The 23,681-nt window shown below is 39.5% G+C and overlaps 1 protein-coding gene across 3 annotated transcripts in view; it reads left to right on the top strand.

The window, feature by feature from the left end:
- LOC145399231 (proton channel OtopLc-like) overlaps positions 1–23,443 on the top strand; it is a 35,602-nt gene extending 12,159 nt beyond the window's left edge. For 2 of the 3 annotated variants that reach the window (XM_080271920.1, XM_080271922.1), the window contains 9 exons: positions 790–950; positions 2,238–2,385; positions 4,408–4,437; positions 15,411–15,619; positions 16,781–16,943; positions 18,404–18,668; positions 20,808–20,970; positions 22,616–22,759; positions 23,206–23,443. In XM_080271920.1, the coding sequence (XP_080128046.1) occupies positions 790–950; positions 2,238–2,385; positions 4,408–4,437; positions 15,411–15,619; positions 16,781–16,943; positions 18,404–18,668; positions 20,808–20,970; positions 22,616–22,759; positions 23,206–23,427 (1,505 nt within the window). In that variant the 3' untranslated portion in view covers positions 23,428–23,443. The remainder of the gene's footprint in view (positions 1–789; positions 951–2,237; positions 2,386–4,407; positions 4,438–15,410; positions 15,620–16,780; positions 16,944–18,403; positions 18,669–20,807; positions 20,971–22,615; positions 22,760–23,205) is intronic. The other variant, XM_080271921.1, reaches the window with a different exon arrangement.
- Positions 23,444–23,681: the final 238 nt, after the last annotated feature.

Consider the following 23,681-nt stretch of genomic DNA (forward strand, 5'->3'; position numbering starts at 1 on the left):
CCATTCATGTTGAATACATGCTTGGGCTGTCTCATACAGGACTGGTTTACTGGTATTAGCGGGGGAATTTTTATGGCATGTCGGCAGGTCTTCTGGTAGATCAGTAAAGTCTGCATTATGACATTCAAATCCTTAAACTGTTCCCTGCCCCAGCCGGGATTCAAACCTGGGTCCATTAGCACTGCAAGCCGCCTCTCTACCAATTCAGCCAGCGCTTTGTTCTTATTCATACGATGATTTACATTGACATTAGAATCTGTTTCAAGTTGGTTATTTACCTTACCAAGAAAAAGAAGATAAGTGTTGCTTTTCCCAACTCTTCCAATATTATTTAGGCTGTTGTTGATTGGGTTTAATCTTTGTGGCTGAATAAACACGTCTGCCACAGGCAAGCAATTTATATGAATAGATAATGAGCACATATTCAACCTCCCCTTCCACCATAGTGCCTACCTCTGCCAACATAAATCCTCTTCTTTCACCACAGACCATCCGGCCCTCACTCCCAAAACAAACCTGGTCTCTGCCAATGTAAACCCTTCCCCTACTGCTGTTACCCTCTTAACCCCTGCAGTTAGTTGAGGTTTATTTAATTTGATTCCTGCTGCCCTCAGATGTTTTTATTCACCTTAAGGAGAGATGTAAGGTTGTGGAGGTGTAAATATAAATTGGCTCTGACTTCATCACCACAAATATTTCACTAAAGATAGCAAAATTATCTGGAAATTGCAAGAATAACTAAGATAACATGTAATCAGATTCAGGGTGCTACTGTCACTTCTTCCGCAGTGTTCGGCATTGGAAGCATGATCTACTCTGGCCTGGAGGTGGGTCAGTACTTTGAGCTTCAGGCGGACGACAGCTGCGCAGACATACTACTTGTCATCTCCCCAGCTGCCAGGATGCTCTTCACGTTTATCCAGATGTACTTTATCTTCTTGAACTCCAGGGTATGAAATGGATATGAATGTCCGTGAAATACTGTACAGTTGGCTGGTAGTAACCTCATCAGCCCCATTTAATTTGATGACCTTATGTGTTGGTGGGATGGCACAGTCTGCTGATGTGGGCATGGATGCGGCAGTAAGAGTAGGAAATGAATAAATAATGCAGGATGGATTTTGATAGTGCTTACTGAGACATTCCCACAATGCTCAGAAAATTGCCTGGTGGAGAGGAAAGACAGTGTTGTATATGGATCACTCTGTAATTTTCATCTTCTGAGTGATTTTATTTGATCTAGGAAGGATCTCTAGTAGGGTAAGAGTTGTTGAAGGCCATGTTTAATCCCTCTAGTCTGAAAAATCTCTCCCTGGTTAAAGTTTTTTGAAAATGGCAAAAATAAATTGAAAAAGAATATGCCATTGGATTGAGGGGCTCACTGACAAAAATATGCATCAGTTCTTACTATTATCCTAAGAGATGCTTCGGACTTTTATGTTTTGGTGCTCATGGTGACATACTCTTCCCAGCCCTGCCCTACCCTTCTTTCCATTGTCATTCCTATCCCATTCTTCTCTCTTGCTTTTTCCTCTCCATCCATGCCCTGCCCTACCTTCTCTTTGATTTTCATCTTCTTTCTCTTCCTCCTTCTCTTCCTTCATCTCTTTATTCCATCCTTCCCCTCCTCTCCTGTTCCCTCCACTCCATTCCTTTTCCCTCCCTTCCCATCCTCTCCCCTGTCTTACCCTCCCCTACTTTGTCTTTTCATTACTTCCTTTCCCCTCCCTTCTTCCTCCACTTCCTACTGTTTCTCCCCCATGCCTTCCCTTTTCCCATCCTCCTTTCCGCTTCCTTTCACCTCCCCTCCTCCTCATCTCCTTTCCTTTCCTTGACCTCTTCCACTCCCTCATTCCTTCCCCTCCCCTCCCCAACTTTCCCTTCCCTTCCCTTCCCTCCCATACCATATTTTCATTGTCCAACTGTTGTCATCAGGTCACCATGAACATTCTGCTGAAAGGTCTCCCACTTGCATACTTTCTGTCCATTTTTCTGGATCATACTTCACCCCATCTTTAGGTTGAGAAAAAGTCAGTATGATGATGATGATGATGATGATGATGATGATGGCAAGAGTAATAATGATGATGATGGTGAAAATGATGATAACAGCAATAATGATGATGACAGTAGATGATGATGGCAACAACGATAATGGTGATGATAATGATGATGATAACAATAATGATGATACTGATAATAATGATGATGATGATACCACTCTTCATTGCCATCAGGTTGCCATCAGCCGCCATCGTGTCACGGCCAGGTTCGGACTGATGCATATGATCGGGACCAACTTGTGCATCTGGCTGAATGTTCTTGTACAGGAGACGAAGCATGAGATTATTAACTTACGCTTTGGCCACGGAAATCATCACGGAGGTATGGTGAGGGGGGAGAGAGAGAGAGAATGTGGTGAAAGAGGAACCAGTAAAGATTTATGCTGAGAGAGAGAGAGAGAGCATGTGTGTGTGTGTGTGTGTGTGTGTGTGTGTGTGTGTGTGTGTCTTATTTTCAAGGTATCCATAAAGCCTAATGAGTATCCAGCCCCTTTTATCCCCTCTCAGTATGATGATTTTTGCTATTTTATTCTTGCAACTGGCAGATGATTTTATAAAGTATAGACGAGCCCTTAGCAATGAGGCGTTAGGGAAGGTTACATCTGACCCTCACCAGTTCTAAAATGTCTAATCAGGTGAATAAAAGCCTCTGGTGGTGGCAGGTTATAATATAAAACATCATCAAACTGAATGGATTACTATTTGGTCACAGTGTTTATTTACCTGTTTACTATTTAATGATATTGCCCGTCTTTCAGGTTTTTTGCTTGCTGTCTGAATCCATACCATCCCATCCTTTGCTGTGATGAGAGGTTGAGATAATGATGATGATGATGTGATATAAGAGTGTGTGTGACTGTTTAGTGTGTTTATAATCCAGTAGCGTTGTAAAATGAAACTTGTTATGCTCGTTACAGTAGCATGAATTAGCCCTGACTGATTAAAAAACAGAAGACTGCAGCATCTCTTGAAAAAATGCAGTAGTCAGAAGCAAGTATGATTTATACTCGTTTTTACCACCATCACACACTAGGACCATCACTCCGTTAGCTTTCCAACAGATAATTCCTTTCTCTATATTCTATAGTATCGCACAAATCTTGATACAGCGCTGGTACTCTATATTATGTTGCTTTGCAGAATTTTCAATGACACAGACAATGAAAATGGGAATTGCTAATGCTTTGCTTCTTGTATGGGAACACCTCAAAAAAAAAAAAAAAAAAAAAAAAAAAGCTATGGCAGTAGGGCTTATTTTGACCTTGGGCAGATAATATATGATTAGTTAGCTCAGAAATTACTGCTTGTCCTCATTTTACAACCTCAGCAGTGAGCATATCCACTGCCTCATCACCAAAACAAATTTTTGTATCTACTTGAGTGCTTGGAATCATGCTTGCTACATAGAAATACATGAACTCACAAAACCTACAGGCTTCGTAACATAGAACTTGTTATTTTGAGAGGTAGAATGACAAAAGCTTTATCTCAGTATGATGTATGTGACTGCAGTGAGATGTATGTGATGTGTGTATGTTTCAGGTGTTATTAGTAATGGCAGTATGTATATATATTGCAGACTTGCATACACTCTTTCTTTGACTGCTGTCTCTTGTAGCTGATTCTCACAGGAGAGTATAATAATTTGGTGCTGCAGTAATACAGTACTGTACTCAGAATACTGTGTTCAAATCATCAGACTGTTAGACAGTAATTATATAGTAGCAAACCTGTGAGAATTTATTCTCTAGATTAAAGCATGACTGTTCTTTCTTTACTTAAATCACAAATCAAGCTATATCCCCCTTCTGTGTCTGTGCATTTTAAAAGATTATTCTTTCAGAAACATCCTACAGACAGTCCTCAGTTAAAGTCAAGGATGTGTGTGGGTAAAATTCTACTGTACTTTTAAAATCATTTGTTTGGATGTAGACTGAGGAAAAAAATACAGTACTGAGAATAACCCTATAATGAATCATAGCTGTTGTTGTGACCCCAGGTGGCCAGGTCCATCTGCATGTGAACCCTGTGAACTTCAAACTGAAGTTGTCCTTCTCCTGCAGTCCACTGTTCTCCTTTTAGGAGATAGGAAGGGAGTTGAGAAACTTTTCTATAATCAGCAGTGGAGATGCCTGTTTACACAAAAGTCTTAACTGAAAAATAAGTGTTAATTCAACAACTTCAAAACAACTTTCAGTGAAACAGCTTTAATTGAGGACCAGCTGTGCCTTGCATTTCTGTACACATGCTTTACTTTTATGTACATGATATCTTCCTCAGCCTAGTGTTCGTAGCAGATCTTGTTTTGTGTTATTTTCATCCATACTTAATCTCCCAATTGCAGGAAATCTATGGGCTCAGATCCTTTTTGAAGGTGAGTGTGTAGCAGTGACAGAGTGTGCTGGTGGAGGCTTCTGTATTCTGTCCACTTTAACTTGGCCTAAAATTGCAATCTTTAATCCAGAAGACTGATCTGTAAAAAAAAAAAAAAAAAAAAACACTATGGAACAGTACTGAAGCATTTATGATCCTGCCTGACAAAGATCCCTAACCCCTTTCAGTTCAGTCGGTCACCAGATGTAGTCAGATTGAAGGATCACTGTGACTATGAACAACGGAGATTCATAATTAAGGCTCATTCACAACTAAGGCTCATTCATAACAAAGGCTCATTCAATTCATGCAACCACAAATTAGTGTTCAGGTTGTAGGAATGGCCCAGTTCCATCAGATAAAAACAGGTCCACTAGAATGACAAATAAGTGGTATCAAAATAGAGTCATAGCATTGTCTTTTTCTGTCACTGAGCTGCAGGAAATAAGCTGCAGTTGGGTGAAAATCCCTGCCAAGTTAAAATGGATGGACTATAGTGATTGGTGGGTGGCTGGCGGTCTGATAGCTGGTTGCTTGACGAGGGGATGGTTGAATGGGACAGTCAGAGGCTACTGTTGTGTTTGGGGCAACAGGTTTTTTCCCTAATGAAGTTTTTGTAGTTGGTGGCTACACTAATATATTGTTAGGTTCCATATCTGAATGTTGTTGATCTGGTGTACGTCATCTCTCATTAACTCCACTTCTTACACTTTCAAACAGTTATTTATCTTTCATTATAGGGTCCATATCGGAGTGTTGATCGGGTGCACGCCATCTCTTGTTAACTCCACTTCTTACTCTCTTTCAAACAGTTATATTCTTTCATTAAACTTAGAAGTGGGGGGTGTATGCAGAAAAGCTGAACAGATATTATCCAAAATCAAGATTCAGTCAGTTAAAGATGCCTAGACACATTGCACATAGAGATTGGAACCCATTTCCTTCATTTCCTCTTGTATTTTGGTATATTAAATTTCTAAAGTCTTCAGCATCATTCAGTGTGCAATTTCTAAATACATATTATTATACAGTTTAAATATTGAAAGCATCCATCTCCCATTCCTCATCTCTTTATATGACAGTGATTTTTCTGCCTCTCTTCCGACCGTACTAATCCCTGACATGCTCTTCAGTTGGTTGGAGTTGTAGTGTATTTTCTTTGCATTGTTTTGTACAAGGTTTTGGTAATTTCTTTCTTTTGTGTGCATGAAGATAAACATCTCTCATAATTATACTACCAGGCAAGTGTTTTTCGGTATGATTAATACTGTATTTTTGTATAACAAGGTTTGTAATAATGCCTAACTATTTTTGCTTTCATTGTACAGTGTACAGTATATGATAATGTACATATTGAAAAAATGTATTTGCTGATGATACAATAATACAGTTGTAGATAAGTTTTGTTACTGAAATAATGCTATATAATATGATAATGTAATGAGACACTGGAGTACCAAAGGAAGCTTTAACCCTGTGGCTGTGATGGGTTCTCTTTGGATGAATACTTGTTTTTTCTCTCCATGCAAAAACAAGAATCCAAAAGCTTAAAGCCTGCAAAAAAAATGTCTTTTCCAAAGAAAAGTAAACAACTGAGTGCCAGTATCGTGATGTCTCTGTAGATGCCTGGACGTGTTATGTATCACCCTGGAGGTCATAGACAGAGAGGAAATATAGACAGAATGACAATGAATTACCCTGAACTTAAAGACAACTGTCTGATGTTACCCAGAATTAATTACAGTAGACCCTCATTTTCCATACCCTTTAATTGCTTGAAACACATTATACGCAACTCTGTTAATATCTACCCCAACTTGTTTTGTGTAGCAGAATGGCTGACTGACTTTCATTTTGTTCGTACTGACATTCAAATTTGACGGAGGAGGGAGACTTTGAGGGCTTTAATGCCTAGCTTTAGTCCTTGAAGGGTTAGAGGCACTGCTTTATTCCTCTCTTCCATCCCGTCAACCTCAGATACCCCCTCCCGAAACAACTTTCACTTCATCATCAATGAAGGTGAGTTAAAATTCCACTTATTGACCACTTATTACTTCATCATGCGCGATATCTCATGCCTAATGATGATCAGTGTGTTTTATGTATATGTTTGGTGGGGTACATATTTCAAGAAGGCTGAAATTGGAACTTTGAGAAAATTTTGGGACTTCCTCCCCCATGTTACGTAAATAACAGTGACTCTAATGGAACAATTTGCATAGTTCAGAGTGTGTGGCAGTTTTCACAGATACATTAACTATGCAAAATGAGTTTTTTTTTTTTTTTTTTTTTTTTTTTTAATGCGAGGAAGAAGAAACCAAAGGCCATGAGCCCGCAGTAACAGTTCCCTCCAAGAGAAAAACAAAATACAATATAGAGCCAAATTCAAGATCCGATCATTGATAGGTTTGCAGTTGGCAGTCAAAGGGCTTAATGAATATTAATTACTCCTGGTCTGCATTGATTTACACACATCACAAACTACTGTATCAACAAACCCCCCACCTAAAAAGGGAAGGTGTGGGAACTGACTCTAGTTTATGTTGATGAAATAAGTTGACCCTCCAACCTAGCACATAATAAAGGAATAAATAAGTACATCCAATGAAATGAGAGTAAAAATGGTTCAGCAGGGCAGCGGATATTTTTATTCTTGGCTGATTTTCTTTCCCCACATTTATTTCATCACCATGAACCATACATCACCAGTGTTTGCTGTGTATTATAAGTTTGGGAAGAGATTGAGAAGTTACGACTGTGAATGCAGTTCTGAACACTGAAGAAAGAAAAAGATGGTGTGAAAATACTTGTGGCCTTATAGCTCAAAATTTTCCCTATGGCAGTGTAGATTAGAGAACATGTCTTAAAGCAGAATATCAGTAGTTTCCAAATAGATGGTCTGGAATTTTTTGTATGATAAGCAAGTCAGCAGCTTCTGGTGCATCCCCATGAACTCTGGGAGAGAGTAGAGACTTGCCAGTTGTTTATTTTGTAAAACTGACGTTTCTCTGTGACACATCAGAGTACAACATAAACCAGCGGAAGCGTTTTCTCTTGAAGTGTTTTGAAATTTTAACACCACAATCTGCATCACCAAGCATTTTGTAGAAATTATACGATACACTTCACATCATAATACTTGAGAGGGTTAACAAAGTATGGCTTTAGCAATAACTAATGCTATAGACACTCTCTAAACCATTTTACAGGTTGTAATCAGAGGGATGACCGTAAATGTATTGAGATGTACAGAACATTGAAAGGAATGTTGACCTGACTTACAATGACGACGTGACAACAAAAATAGTGTTGTAAGACTATTTAAATTGCTGCAGTATCTACTCTTTGTCAGTCACTTCCTCTTTTCCCTAGTGAGTCTTGTAGTATTTGTGGTGCTTTGCTTATAGGCAAGAATTGTAGCTGTCTGATTAGAATACTAGTAATCTCTTTAGAATGTCAGTCATTTGATTTCAGTTGTAGGCATCTCGTTCACCAACAAGAAAAATGAGAGAAATTATAGCTTCATCATACTCCATTTTAAATCATTCCACATCACTCCTTCCCATATCTTGTCTGTCTCTTCCCCATTCTTTATTCTATTGTATCTTTCCCTTCCTCATTTTACTGTCTCTTCCCTTTCTCTATTTTGTTGTCTCCTTCCTTTCTTTAGCTTAATGTAACTTTCCTTTCTTTATTTTAATGTATCTTTCACTTCATTATTTTAATGTTTCTTTCCCTTCTTTATTTTAATTTCTCTTTCCCTTTTTTAGTTTAATGTCTCTTTCCCTTCTTTATTTTACATACTGATCCTCCAGAACAGACACACAACATTATCAAAAAATCAGAGAACTCTACAGGCACAGGGCTGGGTGTCATCAGCAACATACACCTGAAACATTTAAGACCACACAGCATCCAGACCCTCACAGACTTCACCAACCACTCAAACAAGACCCAATTCATCCTTCTTCATAGACCCATAACACCACTTAGTATGCAGTTCAGGGTAACTAAATTCCTAATTCGTCACAGAGTCTTATCTCGTTTCTCACCTGCTCCCTCACAACACGACTGTATAGCACTACACTACACAAACACCTTGCTAGTCAACCTCACACAACACACATCTGATGGCATCAATTCCACGTGACCTGCACAGCATACCTTTCTTATGACAGTAGACCTTATTAGAGCCTTTGTTACCATCCCTGACACAAACTATTCACCAGAATCTACAGCATAGACATGGAAAAGAACACCAGACACTGGCTTGCCAAGTACTCATATGGCAGACAGTCACATTTTTCACTCCCGGGCAAGTCATCACAAACACAAAACTTCCCTAATGGAGATTCACAGGGCTCAGTTTTTCATCCACACTTTTCAGCCAATAAATGCATGAGTCCTACACCCCAGCCACCCACAGACATTGCTGTATATGCGGATGACATTACCATAACATCCTCACACCACATCACAGACACAGCCCACACATTGTACACTTTAGGAGTGGATGAAGGATGACAGGCTAACAATCACTCTAGCCAAAGTTGCCATCACACTCATCACCAACAGCAGTCATGAGCACAGGTGCACCCCAAACATTACACTTAACAATGTACCTGTGCCACTCACACCCTTCACTTAGATCCTTGGAGGGATGTGTGACACTGGACTTACCTTCAGGGACCACATACATGACATCAAAAGGCAGTGCACCTTCAGGCTTAGTGTACTCAGGGTAATTACTGGGGCAAACTTTGGGCAACAAAAAGAATCTCTCCCTACTCACCAAACAATTTATCATAGCAGTGATGTCCTGTGCCTCCATAGCATGGGACCCTAGCCTGTCTAACAGTGACAGCACCTAGCAGGCTATGGAGAACAATGCTCAGTGGAAGACCACAGGTTACACCAACACCACTCTCATAGCTCACTTATACTTTGAAGCTAGAGTCCTCCCTGTTAGAAAATATTTTAACATGAGAAGTACACAATTCTATGCAGCAGCATGTGCTAACACACAACACCCATGTCATTGTATGACAGAACAACACAGCCTAACTAAGCATATAAAACAGTCGGTACAGACATGACCAGACCCTCTTTAATAACATCCCACCCCTAGACATTCCATCATTATCTGAAGGTAACACCTACATACTCATTTCATATGTAGAGCAGAACAACCCCTCATTCAGGACATCATATGCCCCGCTCCTCCTTTGACGTTCACCTATCAGAGGTATCCGTAAATAAAATTGATTGAGTTCTCCTAACTAGGCTTAGACTAGGACACCACCCACCATCTTCAGTTACCAGCTTAGATTTGGGTTGAGTGGAATTGCAAATGACATGTGCCCTGTTTGTGAAAAAGATCCACACTGCATAATCCACATAGTGGAGCACTAGCACAGCACATGCCACATTAAGACAGACATGACATCAGTGGTGTAGGGAATGCATTAGATGACCCCATGGGGACAGTGGCTTACCTGTGGTTGATGGGTCTGCTGGGTCAGGCAGACCAGAGTTGAGAAACAATAGCTATGTGAACATACTGTTCAGCAGAAAGTAAGGTCTGGTTGTCTAGTGGTTACATTGCCGTGGTTGGGAGGACAGCCTTGAGTAGGTTCACTCCCCAAGAGGGGACTCTATTGGACTATGATAACGTAGCCGTGGACCCCTACACCTCAGTGGGGATAAATGAGATAGGCTGTCACTGTTTACCCTTGCAACAGTGAGGTGACCTTTGCAAAGAGGCAGCTGTGACGTACACCATGCAGTTGATAAGTATGCAACCGTGCTATTCAGCAGCATGGTAAAGAAACCCTGTTGGGTAATCTGGAACCCATTGCTTTTTTTTGGGAAGGGCAACTATAATTATTTGATGGCACTCTTGCCCAGCCATTGGTCTCTTTTCTTTTGGGGGAAGACAGTTTGTGTTTGAATGGATAAGACAGTATTCTGTTGTTGATTCTTGAGATGTTGGGCAAGAACACAAGCCTTAGAAAATGGAAGCAGACTCTGGGACATGGAAACTGTTGGCAAACCCTCTCTTGGTGCTGGTTTCCCAGGCATTATCATGTTGTATTGGCCTCAGGCTGAAGTTGACATGAACCCAATGGACGTTGGACTGAGTTGTCTGTTTCTGCAGTCCACCACCCATCTTTAAGGGAACATGGAGGGAGTCTAGAGATGTTTACATAACTGGACAGCTGAGTTACCCAGTTATATTGGTGCCACCAAATAGAGGTGTCCCTCTCCTTCTTCACCACTGCCTTATGTGCAGTACAGTAGATGTTGCAGTATGAAGTAATGCACTTCCCTCATGAAAGGCAGAGGTGTTTTCCCCCCCCCCCCTTTTTTTTTTTTATCTGACACACCATACACCTCTACATGTCACCACTTAGGCACTAATACCCACCATCCATATTGAATACGTGCTAGAGCTCTCTCGTACAGGACTGGTGTATTGGTATTAGCGGGGGTATTTTTACAACATGTTGGTGGGTCTTCTGGTAGATCAATAAAGTCTGATTTTGGGAAATTCAGATGTGTAAACTGTTCCTTGCTCCAGCCAGGATTCAAACCTGAGTCCATTAGGACAGCAGGCCACCTCTCTACCGATTCAGCCACCACTTCCCCCTGAGAACTCTTTTTAGGCATGTAACACTTTTCAGCCAGATGACCTTCCTGTTACTGTATCATCCATTGACCCTTGTATGGGGTCAGACACTGAGCCCCTTAGTCAGTAGCATGCAGTCAGACCCACTGAACCACATGTCACATAATGTCATGTGACTAAAAGTTGCCTAGTCTGATGCTAAAGCTTAACTCCATCAGTCTGATTACTTTTTCATTTCTTTTATTTGTGGTACCAGCATAAGATTATATTTTACTTTGTAAAGATCTGTTGTGCCGAAGGGATTAATTCAGACTATCTAACCCCTACAAGTAAAAAAAAAAAAAAAAAAAATCTTGCTAAGGGTAAATAAAACTGACTTAAGGCAGGTTAAAATGTAGCTTCATCTGTTTCCATATCTTCTCTCTCCCTCTTTTCCTTATTTCCTCACTGTTCTTCAGTACCTGTACAGATTCCTTGGGTTGGTCAGACAGTTGAATGAAATATGTTTTCCCCTTGTCCCTGTTCACCCACCACTATAACTGAGGACCTTGATGTAAATTTGATTGGTGGGTGTCGTATTCAGAGGGAAGATTGGGACTTAATGAAAATTGATCAGCTACCTATAGACTCTTGTACAGTCAATAGGCATTAATCCTAAACCTTCCTCTTCTTCTTCCAGTACTGTTTATTATTATGGGACTTTATGAGACTAGATTACATGTATATAGGAAGTGTAGGCCTTGTTTAAATTGTCCCAGTGTTTTCCAGCAAAGACATAAGCCAGTTCTTTTAATATTCTTTTCTAGTAGGTTAAGAACAAACTTATTATGCTGTCATCTCCGTGTTTCTGAATAACACCAGCTCTTCTGTGAACTGTGGTGTATGTACAGCATTTCCGATAAACACAGTGATGCATATCCCTGTTCTCTTAACATTTTTCCCCAGTAAACTATTCATTATCTAATTTTAGATCATCTCTTCTGTTTCTGAAATTCCAAAAGACACCAATGCTTCTATAAGAAAGATACATTTCAGATAAACATTTATACTTCAACTTAAAATCCACAGAATTATGTACATGTGGTAGAAATGTATATATGCCCACATATTGAAACTGTATTCATTGTGATGATGCCACTGTTTATACCCAACTTGGACCCTGTTCAGTAAGGTCCAAGTCTCTGTCAAAACCTGAAGAGACTACAAGTTGGGCTGGAACTGCTATAACGACATAATACATAGTGCTGGTACTGGAGAGAGATGCTTTCATATAGTGGGACTGGCTTAACCTGATGGATCTGCTCTCAGTTATACAAATGTCCCTCCCCTGCCGTCCTATCCCCCAAAAGTAGGGTGGTGAACTGTAGAGGAAGCACAGAGTCAGCCTGTAGCCAACTGGGATCATGTTCAAATGACCCTTGGGCCAGAACAGTAGCAACAGTCTCAATATGTGGATACCTATACACTCTACCATTTGAAAACCAGACCCATACATGCATGAATTATGTTTTGTATATTTAAGTAGTAGTGTCTGTTGTGTCTGTAATGTTTGTATGAAGAGTTTGTAATGTGGAGTCTGTGCTGATATTATAAACTACCTTTTAATTATTGCTTTAGCTTGCCTGGTAAGTGATATAAAATTATTACATAGAAAGGTTGTAGTGTTTAGTGTAAGGATCTTAAGCAGACTTATCTGTGTGGTTTAATGGCATGTTGACTTGAACGATTTATTTGTGGGAAAATGGGGAAAAAAAGGACTTGGATGATGATGATGATGAGGAGGAGGAGGAAGAAGAAGAGGAGGAAGATTGTGTTACCGTTAATATATGTGTGTGTGTGATTTTGGGGTAGAGGTTGGTGATTGGCATGGTAGTGTAGTAGGGTGGGGAAAGTCAGTGTGGAGTCTCATGCCTGTTTGTCGTAGATGTTACATGTGGGTCAGTGAGAGATGCAGGTTCTGAGTAACCCCTTGAGTATGATGGCACCTCTATTTTATTATTATTATCTATGGACAGGTTTATTAAGCTTTGGAGACTTTCCGAACAAGAGGGACTAGATAAAGCCTTTAATAAACCTCTTCAGCACAAGATGTCTTTCCTAAGTTTAATAAAGTTGCAGGGAAGTAGTAAGAATAAATTAAGATGTCAGCATTGCAAAGGGTTAATATCAGCATTGGGAAGAGTAAAGTAGAAGGAATGAGTAGGGGCATTTTGAACTGATAAAAGGTGCCAAGGTATTTGAAAGAATGCAGACATTTATACTGTACTTTGAGTTGCATTGGTAGAAGGGTACAGCATGAGACAGATATTCAGGTATTATATTTAGAGTGGTACCGTAAATGCTGTTGTGTATTGTTTTTTTTAATGTCATTTCTTTATTGCATCACTGGTGAGAGGGCAAGGCATGATTAAATTATTTCCTGATAAAGCAGAGCTGTGTTTTTTAAAGACTCTACAGACAGTCCTCATTATAAATCATCTATGTACAGTATTCCAGATCGTTACAGTTTTTCTTATTCAACTATTACTGTGAGTTTAGGTCAGCAGGCAAATCATCTTCATACACAGTAGTAAAACTTGAACACCCAGGTTTTAGGATTGAATGAAATTGTCTGACTATAGTTGAAATGAAATACAAGATTTATTCTGACCATGAGAAGGTAAATAAACAGTTTCTATATAAGTGAATCGGATGGTCAGTACAACCCTAGTAACCTATTGCAATGAAAGAAATGTAGGAGACTGAGAGTTTTAATAGCAAAAAGAACATCAAAAAGGGGTGACTTATAGTGAGGACTGACTGTGTATCCTTAAAAGGTTGTGGTAAAAGAATATATAGAGTTGTAACTTTTATAAACAGTAAAGTTATAATTAAAGTATAATATGACTTTTGTAACTTTTAAAAGCAATAAAGATAAAAGTGAACTACTCTCACTAACTCTGACCAGATTTAATGCAGTAAAAGTATGCAAGGTGTTTTTTAAAGTACTAAATAATGAATAATCCGTAAAGAAGGTAGTAACATTATATCCTGATAGATTATTAGGAACTATTTATCCATTTTTATGTATGCAATAATTTTACATAATTTATAGCATCATATAGCATTAATAACTTCAGAAATCTTCATTAGATACTCAAGTGAATGAAAGTATAGGTTAATTGGCCACTTGGTTGAAATGAATATCAGCAGTCTATTTTAGTACTTAAATTTATCATATCCTTTCCAACTGTGCCCATTTTCTTACATCTGTCTTTCCCTGCATCCATTTTCTTATTGATTTCTTCCTACATTAATTTTCTTACTTCTGCCTTTTCCAGCAGACATTTTCTTAACTCTCTTTTTCTCTCTCTTTATTTATAGCTATCCAGTTTTCCTACCTCTCTCACATTAGCTCTCATTGTGTTACTTCTGTCTTTACCTTCATCGATTTTCATACATTTCTCTTTCCATACATCCGCAGCCCTAACTCACAGTTTGGTATGGATCCTTTCTTCCTATGTCTGCCATCATATTTCTTTGCCAACATCATCATACATTATACATAATACTTTGTTATGTTTCCTTCTCACTACATAATTCTCTCAACCTAATCCTTTGTAACTAAGTCTGTTTTCATATGTAACCTAATACATATTCCTTTTAACATACAGTATATTGCTTGAGAGAGACAGCTTCACATGGTGACACTGATATAACTGGGCAGGTCCAATGCATTGTTTTATAATTGTCCCTCAGCTTCCACCCAGTCCCACTACACGAGGATTTTCAGGCTGCAGTTCATCAGGTTTTCGTTCAGATGAGCCAGAGATCACACCAGTTCTGTAATAACAATCCTCCCCCGGTTTGTCCATCCTCATGTCTCTGTTTACATTCTCTGCATATTACAATCCTTTCTTGTAAATTTACTTTCTCAGCATACACAATTTGTTATACTGTAAAACCTTCCCTGATCTTTTTCCTGTATTGTATAACCTTCCCTGATCTTTTTCCTGTATTGTATAACCTTTCCTGATCTTTTTCCTGTATTGTATAACCTTTCCTGATCTTTTTCCTGTACTGTATAACTTTCCCTGATCTTTTTCCTGTAAACCTTCCCTGATCTTTTTCCTGTATTGTATATTTCCTGATCTTTTTCCTGTATTGTATAACTTTCCCTGATCTTTTTCCTGTACTGTATAACCTTTCCTGATCTTGTCATCTGCTTCTTTATATTCCCTACCTAACACAATCCTTACTTGTGATTATACTGTACTTTACTTACTTGCATACATACTTTCCCCTCATACATAATCCTTTCCAGCTATAACTTCTGATGTAAGCTAACTTTCCATGACCTACTGCAGTAAGCCAGGCAACATCGGGGCACATTCATGCAGCTCAGGCCCACAGAAACAGCCACAAGGACACTACTGCTGTCCTGGGCGACCACCACGACTCCCACCACGACATTACATCCACCACCACCCATGCCCCCGACCCCACGCATGCTGTTCTCAACCACTCCGAAATTAGCCATCATGATCCCCACGAAGAGCTGCATGATGTACACGATGTAAGGGAAATTGAGATTTGTTTTATTTCAGTATAGTCTTCACACATCTTAGAGATTTCAGCTTTTTCCCAATAGCTTGTAGCACTTGTTGGAAAGTAATTGTCTGGGTTTGGCACTTGATGTAGCTTCCAGTTCTTAAAAACATAAAACATCACCTGTACTGTTGCCAACCTCTGTATTGTATGGAGATTCTTGGAGTGGAAGCATAGCATAATATTTAGGTAGGTACTTTATATATGTATAATATGTTCAGATGATTTTATACAACATATGAGAGAAGGGGGTGTGAACTGGGAGCAGGGCAGTGAAGTGCCAGGGGACAGGGTGATATGGTGGCTATTTGTTTGTGACCACCCCTTATGGGATGAAGGCATTTGGCAATAGATAAACAGATAGATATATTGATTTTATACAACATATGAGAGAGCATCAAACTGAATGGGTTAGATTTAGCCTTCCTTAACTTCATATGACTTTCAACCACTCCAGTGTTACCCAATATGACCCCTGCCACCAGCACATACATGGTGTAAGGTGGAGTGTTCTTAGCTCACTTTCGTGTTTATTTTATGGTTATTACTATGTCCAGATGATTTTTGTACAGCTAAATAGAAACCTCGTAAAATAAAGGCATCAGACAGTCTCCACTAATCTTTTCACTGTTGTGACTCCATTTCTGTTTTATTAAGTTTGTGAGATCCTTTGACACTGAAGAGATTAATGAAGGTTAAATCTGCCCCCTTGATCTGAAAGTCTCTCTATAAATTTGTTGGATAGTAGTAGAGATTAACATAAAAAAGTCATCATCACAGAAAGGGTTCAAATTGGAAATGTTGAAAGAGTTTATTACTGCTTGCCTCACTGAGCCAAGAGTTTCAGAGGCTTCAGTGGTGGCTGGAAAAATATGTAGCCAAGTGAATGAGGCATTCTGTAATTTTCCTATTTCTTTTCCTTTCTGTTCTGGTTAAAATTTATTGAATATCTGCAAGTGGCATGGTTTGAGAGAAAATGTAGAGAAGAATAAAAGGATAGCTGTAGAGAGATGTAATGATTATAAAGTCATTTTGTTGAGTACCAAATTAAGAAAATGGATGTCAAACTCCATCACATACTTCATCCATTTTCATACCTTGTCATTTCCCTTCCGTTCCCCTCTACCAGGTTGCCAACGACAGCCACAACATCGTGCGTCGTGCCACCAGCATGGACCAACAGGCATTCAGCATTTACGAGTGCAGTCGTTCTGAGCTGATGGGGGAACTGGTGGACAACGCCTCACCATTCCTTTTCCCCTGCACCATCGAGTACTCCCTCCTCTGTGCTGGTGAGTTTGCTCAATTTTAAGGTTATAGTCTCATTGACATAGGGACCTTTGTAGCACTTCTTCCTTTGCACTTTTTTTTTTTTATTACATCTCTTCCTAGTGTGATGAGTAAGGATGGAGGTTTGGAGGGTGAAGTGCTTGAAAGGGTACAGCAGGGAAGAAAGGTTGCTGGTTCTTTGAAAGCAGTGATAAGAAACAGGGAAGTGAGCATGGAAGTGAAAAGTTATTACATGACAGTACTGTGATACCAACTCTAACGTACGGAAGTGAAGCTTGGACATTGTTGGAAGGACACAAGTCAAGAGTGAGAGCAGTGGAAATGAGTTATTTAAGAGGAGCCTGTGGAGTCACATGGAGAGACAGGCTGACGAATGAGGATATAAAGGAGCGTTGTGGTGTGGATGTGGATGTGATAGGAAGCGTTATGAGGAACACACTGAGGTGGTTTGGCCATGTGGAGAGGATGGAGGGTGAAAGACTGACGAAGAGAGTGTATGTGAGTGAGGTGGAGGGGGGAAGAGGGAGGGGGAGGCCGAGGATGAGATGGAGGGATGGGGTGGAGAGGTATATGAGAGAGGGGGGTGTGAGTTGGGAGCAGGGCAGTGAAATGGCGGGGGACAGGGCGACTTGGAGGCGATTTGTTTGTGGCCACCCCAAACGGGATTGAGGCGTCTGGCAATAGATAGATAGATAGATCTCTTCCTAAGTGTAGTGTACTTTTTCTGTAACACATCTTTTCCTTAGTGTACTTATTCTGTAACACATATCTTCCTTAGTATACTTTTCACCTCCTTAGCACACCACTTCTTTAACACATCTTTTCCTTAGCACACCTCCTCCCTTTCACCATCCTATACTCACTCCGCTGAGCTGATAAATTCTTGTTTTTTATCTTCACTAGGTAAGTATTGATGTGAATGTGCTGGAAAGTATTAGAAGCACCCTAAGATAGATTTGCTATGTGTAGTGAAATGGAGGATGAAAATTGACTAGGAGAGTGTCTGTGAGTGAGGTGGAGGTAGAAAAAACGAGAGGGAGAACAATGATGAGGTGAAGGGATGAGGTAGAGAGGTATATGAATAAGTGTGACATGAACTGGAGGAAGGGCAGTCTAATGATGGACACCAGGATGAAATGGAGGTAATTAAGACAAATGTGTGTAGATAAATAAATAGAGTTATGTTTTGGATGAAGCACAAATTTATGATGATGATGATGATAGGAAGAGATGGAGGTAATTAAGACATCTGTCCATAGATAAATAAATAAATAGAGTTGTGTTTTGGATGGAGCAAGAATTATGATGATGATGATGATGATAAATATTCCTATTGTTTTCCACATGGATGTGTTGTATGTGATTTGGAACAACAGAAACACAGCCGAAGTTGCCTACAGCAGTGCAAATAAGAGTGATGATGAATACTCACTGATGAATGTTCCCTTTGTTTTCTACATAGGTGTGTTGTACGTGATTTGGAACAACATAAACAAGCCAGAAGTTGCCTACGATGGTGACTCAGACATCTCAACCTACGTGGCACGCAAGGCACGGCACCACTACTCCGTCGACTGTGCACATGCCAACCGCGGCCTCTTCATGGGAATACTCATGCTTGTGCTCACCATCATCTCCCTCATTCTCTTCTTTGTCTTGATCAACAATGAGAATTACAAGTCCATCGCCATCATGGAAGCCAACATCATAGAGCTTACTGTATATGGGTAAGTTTTCCCTTCTTTTAATATTATGCATTTTGTGTAGCTAGCAGATTTTTTTCATTGTTTTCTTTGTCATTATTATTCATTGCCAGACGCCATGTATCCCAGACAGGGTGGCCAAGGGCTTAGGGTTAATTGTTTTACAGGGAGGGGCACTAATCCTCCACCAACCCCACTTGACACATAGGGATGCCAACAGCATCTGGTGTTCCCAGGCGGTCACCCATCCAAGTACTAACCAGACCCAACGTTGCTTAAATCAATAATAAAAATTACAAATCCACCATATTGGAAACACACATCATACAATTCACAGGAGGGTTAAGTTGCAAAGTTACTCACAATTATTATTATTTTTTCTTTAATATACAGTATGTTGGTCAGCTTAGCATCAGTCCTCAGCTGAAGCAGACTTTTGAGTGCATTCCAAGCTCTGTTATGTAATTATAGAATCCTTTTATTAATATATTTTTTCTACAAATTAGGATAGTACTTACAAATGAGGAATATGTTTTGGTATTAACATCTTCAGCCCAACAACTTTTTTTTTTTTTTAAATTGTGACAATGACAGATGGTTATATTCATCATAAGTGAAGAATCCAAAGGTTATAGGGATTGGAAACAAGATCCGTCTGTAACCCCTTCAGCTTGAAAATATTGTTTATATTTTTCTGGCCAAGATCAGGCAAGTTCAATCATCATGAGTAAGTATTTGGGGTCTAGGTGTTAAGATTTATATTTATCACTTGTGACACAGATAAGCTTTCTCTACATGCAGCTCTGTGGGAAACTTCTGCACAGAGGTAGAGAGACAACATATACAGGTACTATGAAGAATCCACACAGTATTGCACACATGTACACAAACTCCCTTCAACACATTCAGACAGGTACTGGTAAACTTGTAGAAGAGTACATGTGTGCATCCACTGAGAGAGTGTGTGTAGATGGTACGATTATATGGAGAGAACAGATATAAATAAGGCAGTGAAAAGGGTATATGTGAGTGAATTTGAAGATGGGAGAAAGAGTGACAGGCCAGGAAGGAGGTGGATAGTTGTGGTAAAGGAGTGTGTGAGAAAATGGGGTATGGAAGTTAATGTGACTATGAAACTGACAGGGATTAGACTGGTGGGATAAATTATATACAGAGAAGCATATGAGGAGAATCTGGAACCTCAGTTTAACTTGATGGTCAGTTGAATGAATATCTGAGAGTCCTACTGGAAATTTATGTAGAAAGAAAAATACAAACTATGTGCAGATGGATTAGTACGAGGTGGACCTCCAATGCTGAAGGCTGGAATGATGTTAGTCTTTCACTTTTATTCTTTTTATATCCTTGTTTCTGGATCCTACCTCACCTCTTGGTGGGAATAATGTTTATGATGATTATGGCTGTTACTAACCTCATGTATGATAGAAGAATATTGGTTAGAGCGATGATGATGATGATAATAATGATGATGATGATGATGATTAGGACTCCAGTTATCTGTTTCTTGCCAGTTACTTAATGTGAGAGTCATCCAAGGCAGTTGCAACAAAAATGCTTTCAGATTTCTGTTTACCTTTTCATTTCCTCCCCTGCCCCTATATTTTCTGTCTAGTTTTTTTATTCCAAGAGTTAATACTTGCATTCATTCATGTATTTAACTGGTCAACTCTGGAACTATCATTTTGAGTTTGTCTTTCCCATTGCCTGTGACTTCTGATCTTTCCAACACCATATATTTAGGGTATATTGAAATGAATGAGTCAATTTTAGCTTTCCTTTTGTTCAACTCACTGAAAGAGACAAGTGTTGCAGGCTGTCAGTCTTTGTTTTTCTTTTTACAGACAAAATTGCCTTATCTTTCCAATGTATTCGTAGTGTCTCTTTCCTCAGAATGAAGTAAGGCAGATAGTTAGTAGATGTAAACGAGTGTGGTGCTTGGTGAACTGATACCATTTATTTTCTAGTAGCATGGTGATGTTTGATGTGTTAAAACTACTGTATATCTTGTTAGCAGAATACTGTATTGTGTTGTGTGATGTGAAAGTATAGTATATGTTATTGGGATTGTGGTATTTTGTGTTGTGTGGTGTGATGAAAATGTATCTTGTTAGCATTGTGGTAATATTATGTTGTGTGATACAGGGTGGCGACAGTGACGGTGGTGGTGGGCATGATACAGATGAGAGAGCTGGAGTTTGTACCAGAGGGAGACATAGAACTGGACAACATACTGCTACTCATCGCCCAGACTGGTGTTTACATCTATACCTCATTCACTGTCATCGGTGGACACTTCACCATGAGTGTATGTATCTCTTTCATCAGTTTTTAGGCAGCGTGTTGTGAGTCTGTTATGCAGTGCCTCTGTAATGGGGTCTATAAATGCCCCCTGTTGCCCAGGACCAAAGAGTGGATCCTCTGTTTGGCTCAGTGGTAATGTGTGTGCCTTTGGAGCGTGAGGGCCAGAGATTGTATCCTGGTATTACTTTGCTAAGTTTCATTTCAGTTATTATACCTCTTGATTTTTTTTTTTCTTAAATATTATGTCCTAGCAAAATGTGGTTGCTTTGGTTGCTTTCTTGACATTATTATTTTTTTTATAATTAAACCTCTAGTATGGTGAAGTCTTGTATAGTATATGTTATTGTTGCTGGCGTCACTTGATTTCACTCATTATAGTAGATGTGAACTGGAGGGGTTTGATCTGGTTTCCGTTAACCTTTTCACTACCAGGGGCATATCCCAAGCTGAATTTCATCTTCTGGTGGGAACTAAAATAAATAAAAGATGTCATGGTAGTGAAAGGGATAAATGCAAGTCAATTACAGAAATACTGCCTATTAAAGTTCCATTTCCACCTGTAAAGCTGATTTGCCATTGTCCGCCTGTGTACAATACCAGTCGTATGGAAAACTTGTGATATTTTAGGACACTGACTTGTAAAGAGGTGTGAGTGTACTAATGATCAGTAGTAGTATTTGTGGCCTGATTTCACAGTGTTGAGAAGTGGTTCAGGTGGAAATTATACCCTCATAATAAACTATGTTTGTTGTCAAGATATGATAATTATTAGGTGCCTGGTGATCTCGTAGTTAGAATGCTCCAACACCGAAGTAATGCCAGCATCCTCATTAAGCCCTCTGTTAGTGGTTCAGGAAATCTGATAATATCTCTTCAGTTAGTTATTTTGCATCTTACATCATAATGCTCTCCCATTATTGATAAGGTGTATAACCAAAGACACATGGTAGTTTAGTGGGATAAAACACTACAACTGGGTGAAGTATGTGTGGCTTCCATTGTGTGGGTTCCATCTAAGGGTTGTTAGGGTTTAGAGCTTACTTAATGCCACTCAGGGAAAAGTGAGGCTGGTCACCATTGCCTTAAATATTGGGACAGTAGCCTAGCCCTGGGCCCCTCTGTTTATATGAAGCAAATGTGACTGATGATTATGATGATGATGAAAATTATAATGATGATGATAATATTGATAAATTATCAAAGCAAGAACTTTTTTTATTAATGACTGTCTGGATGTTCATTCATTCGTTGCCAGACGCCATGTATCCCAAACGGGGTGGCCAAGGGCTTAGAGTTAATTGTTTTACAGGGAGGGGCATTAATCCTCCACCAACCCCACTTGACACGTAGGGAGAATGTTATGCCAACAGCATCTGGTGTTCCTAGGCGGTCACCCATCCAAGTACTAACCAGACCCAACGTTGCTAACCCTTGATATTAACCATTATCACCCTGACCCCATCTTTCGGTGGTACATGATGATTTCGATGGTGATGATGATGATGATGATGTTAGTTCTTTCAGATTCATGCCTTCTCTATCCTTGTTTCTCATCCCTTCTGTAGGTGAAAAGAAAAGTGATGATGATGATGTTGATGATGATATATGTTTTATGTACGTACCTAAGAAGTTTGTGTTGTTGTTTTCAGGACCAGGAGTTCATGGTCCTACCTCTTCTGTCAGCCATCATCACCTTGACCCAAACCACACTACAGACCATCTTCATCCTGGACGCCACACGACGCTGCTGCTACACACACGAGCAACTTGAACGAAAACCAGGCAGAGAGATGGTAAGTACACCCATTGGTTTTATTAAGTCAGTCATATGTATTTAATATCACTCTTTTTTGTTAATATATTTGTTTATAAGTTTAACATCATCACCTTTACCCCTTCTAGTGGAATGTTGGCAGTATGTAAGCATTTGAATGTGTAGTAGCTTTGTTTATCAGTGGCTTGTCAACTACTGATCCTGCTACTGTAAGTGATGATTGTGATGGTAATGATGATGGTGATGAAGTAGATGATGGTGATGATGACAGTGATGATAATGATGATGTAGATGATGATGAAGATGATAACAGTGGTGATGATGATGGTGAAGATGAAGTAGATGATGATGATGATGATGATGATGATAACAGTGATGATGATGAAAACAGTGGTGATGAAAATGACAGCAATGATGATAATATTGATGATGATGATGATGATGATGACTGATTCTTTGCTACAGGTGACATTCCTCTTGGTGTGCAATCTAGCCATGTGGGCGATCAACACCTTTGAGACGTCCCGCGCTGATGCTCACCCAACCCAACTCAATTTCTACGGCATTTGGGCGTGGACTATCATCTCCCATATCTCAATGCCCCTGGCTATTTTCTACAGGTTCCATGTTACTGTCTGTCTGTGTGAGATTTGGAAACGGTCGTACAAGCTGAAGAATGAGTATTAAATGTGTATCAGCCTCTTTGTTATGAGATTTTTGTTTTTTCTTTTCTTTTTCTTTCTTTTTTTAATTCTTGCAACTGGCAGACAATGTGATGCAATTCAGGTTAGATTTTTCAAGATGTATGGGTTATATAGCCTTTAATAAACCATCCAGTACCAAGTGCCTTCCAAAATAAAAAAAAAGTCTCTCAGGGACTGGAATAAGCTGCAGATTGAATGATGAATTAAAAATAATATATATATATATAAAACAATTCA

This window comes from Coenobita brevimanus, chromosome 48 (genome assembly GCF_032717465.1).
Source record: "Coenobita brevimanus isolate Jiangsu-jjx chromosome 48, ASM3271746v2, whole genome shotgun sequence".
NCBI classification, from domain to species: Eukaryota; Metazoa; Arthropoda; class Malacostraca; order Decapoda; family Coenobitidae; genus Coenobita; species Coenobita brevimanus.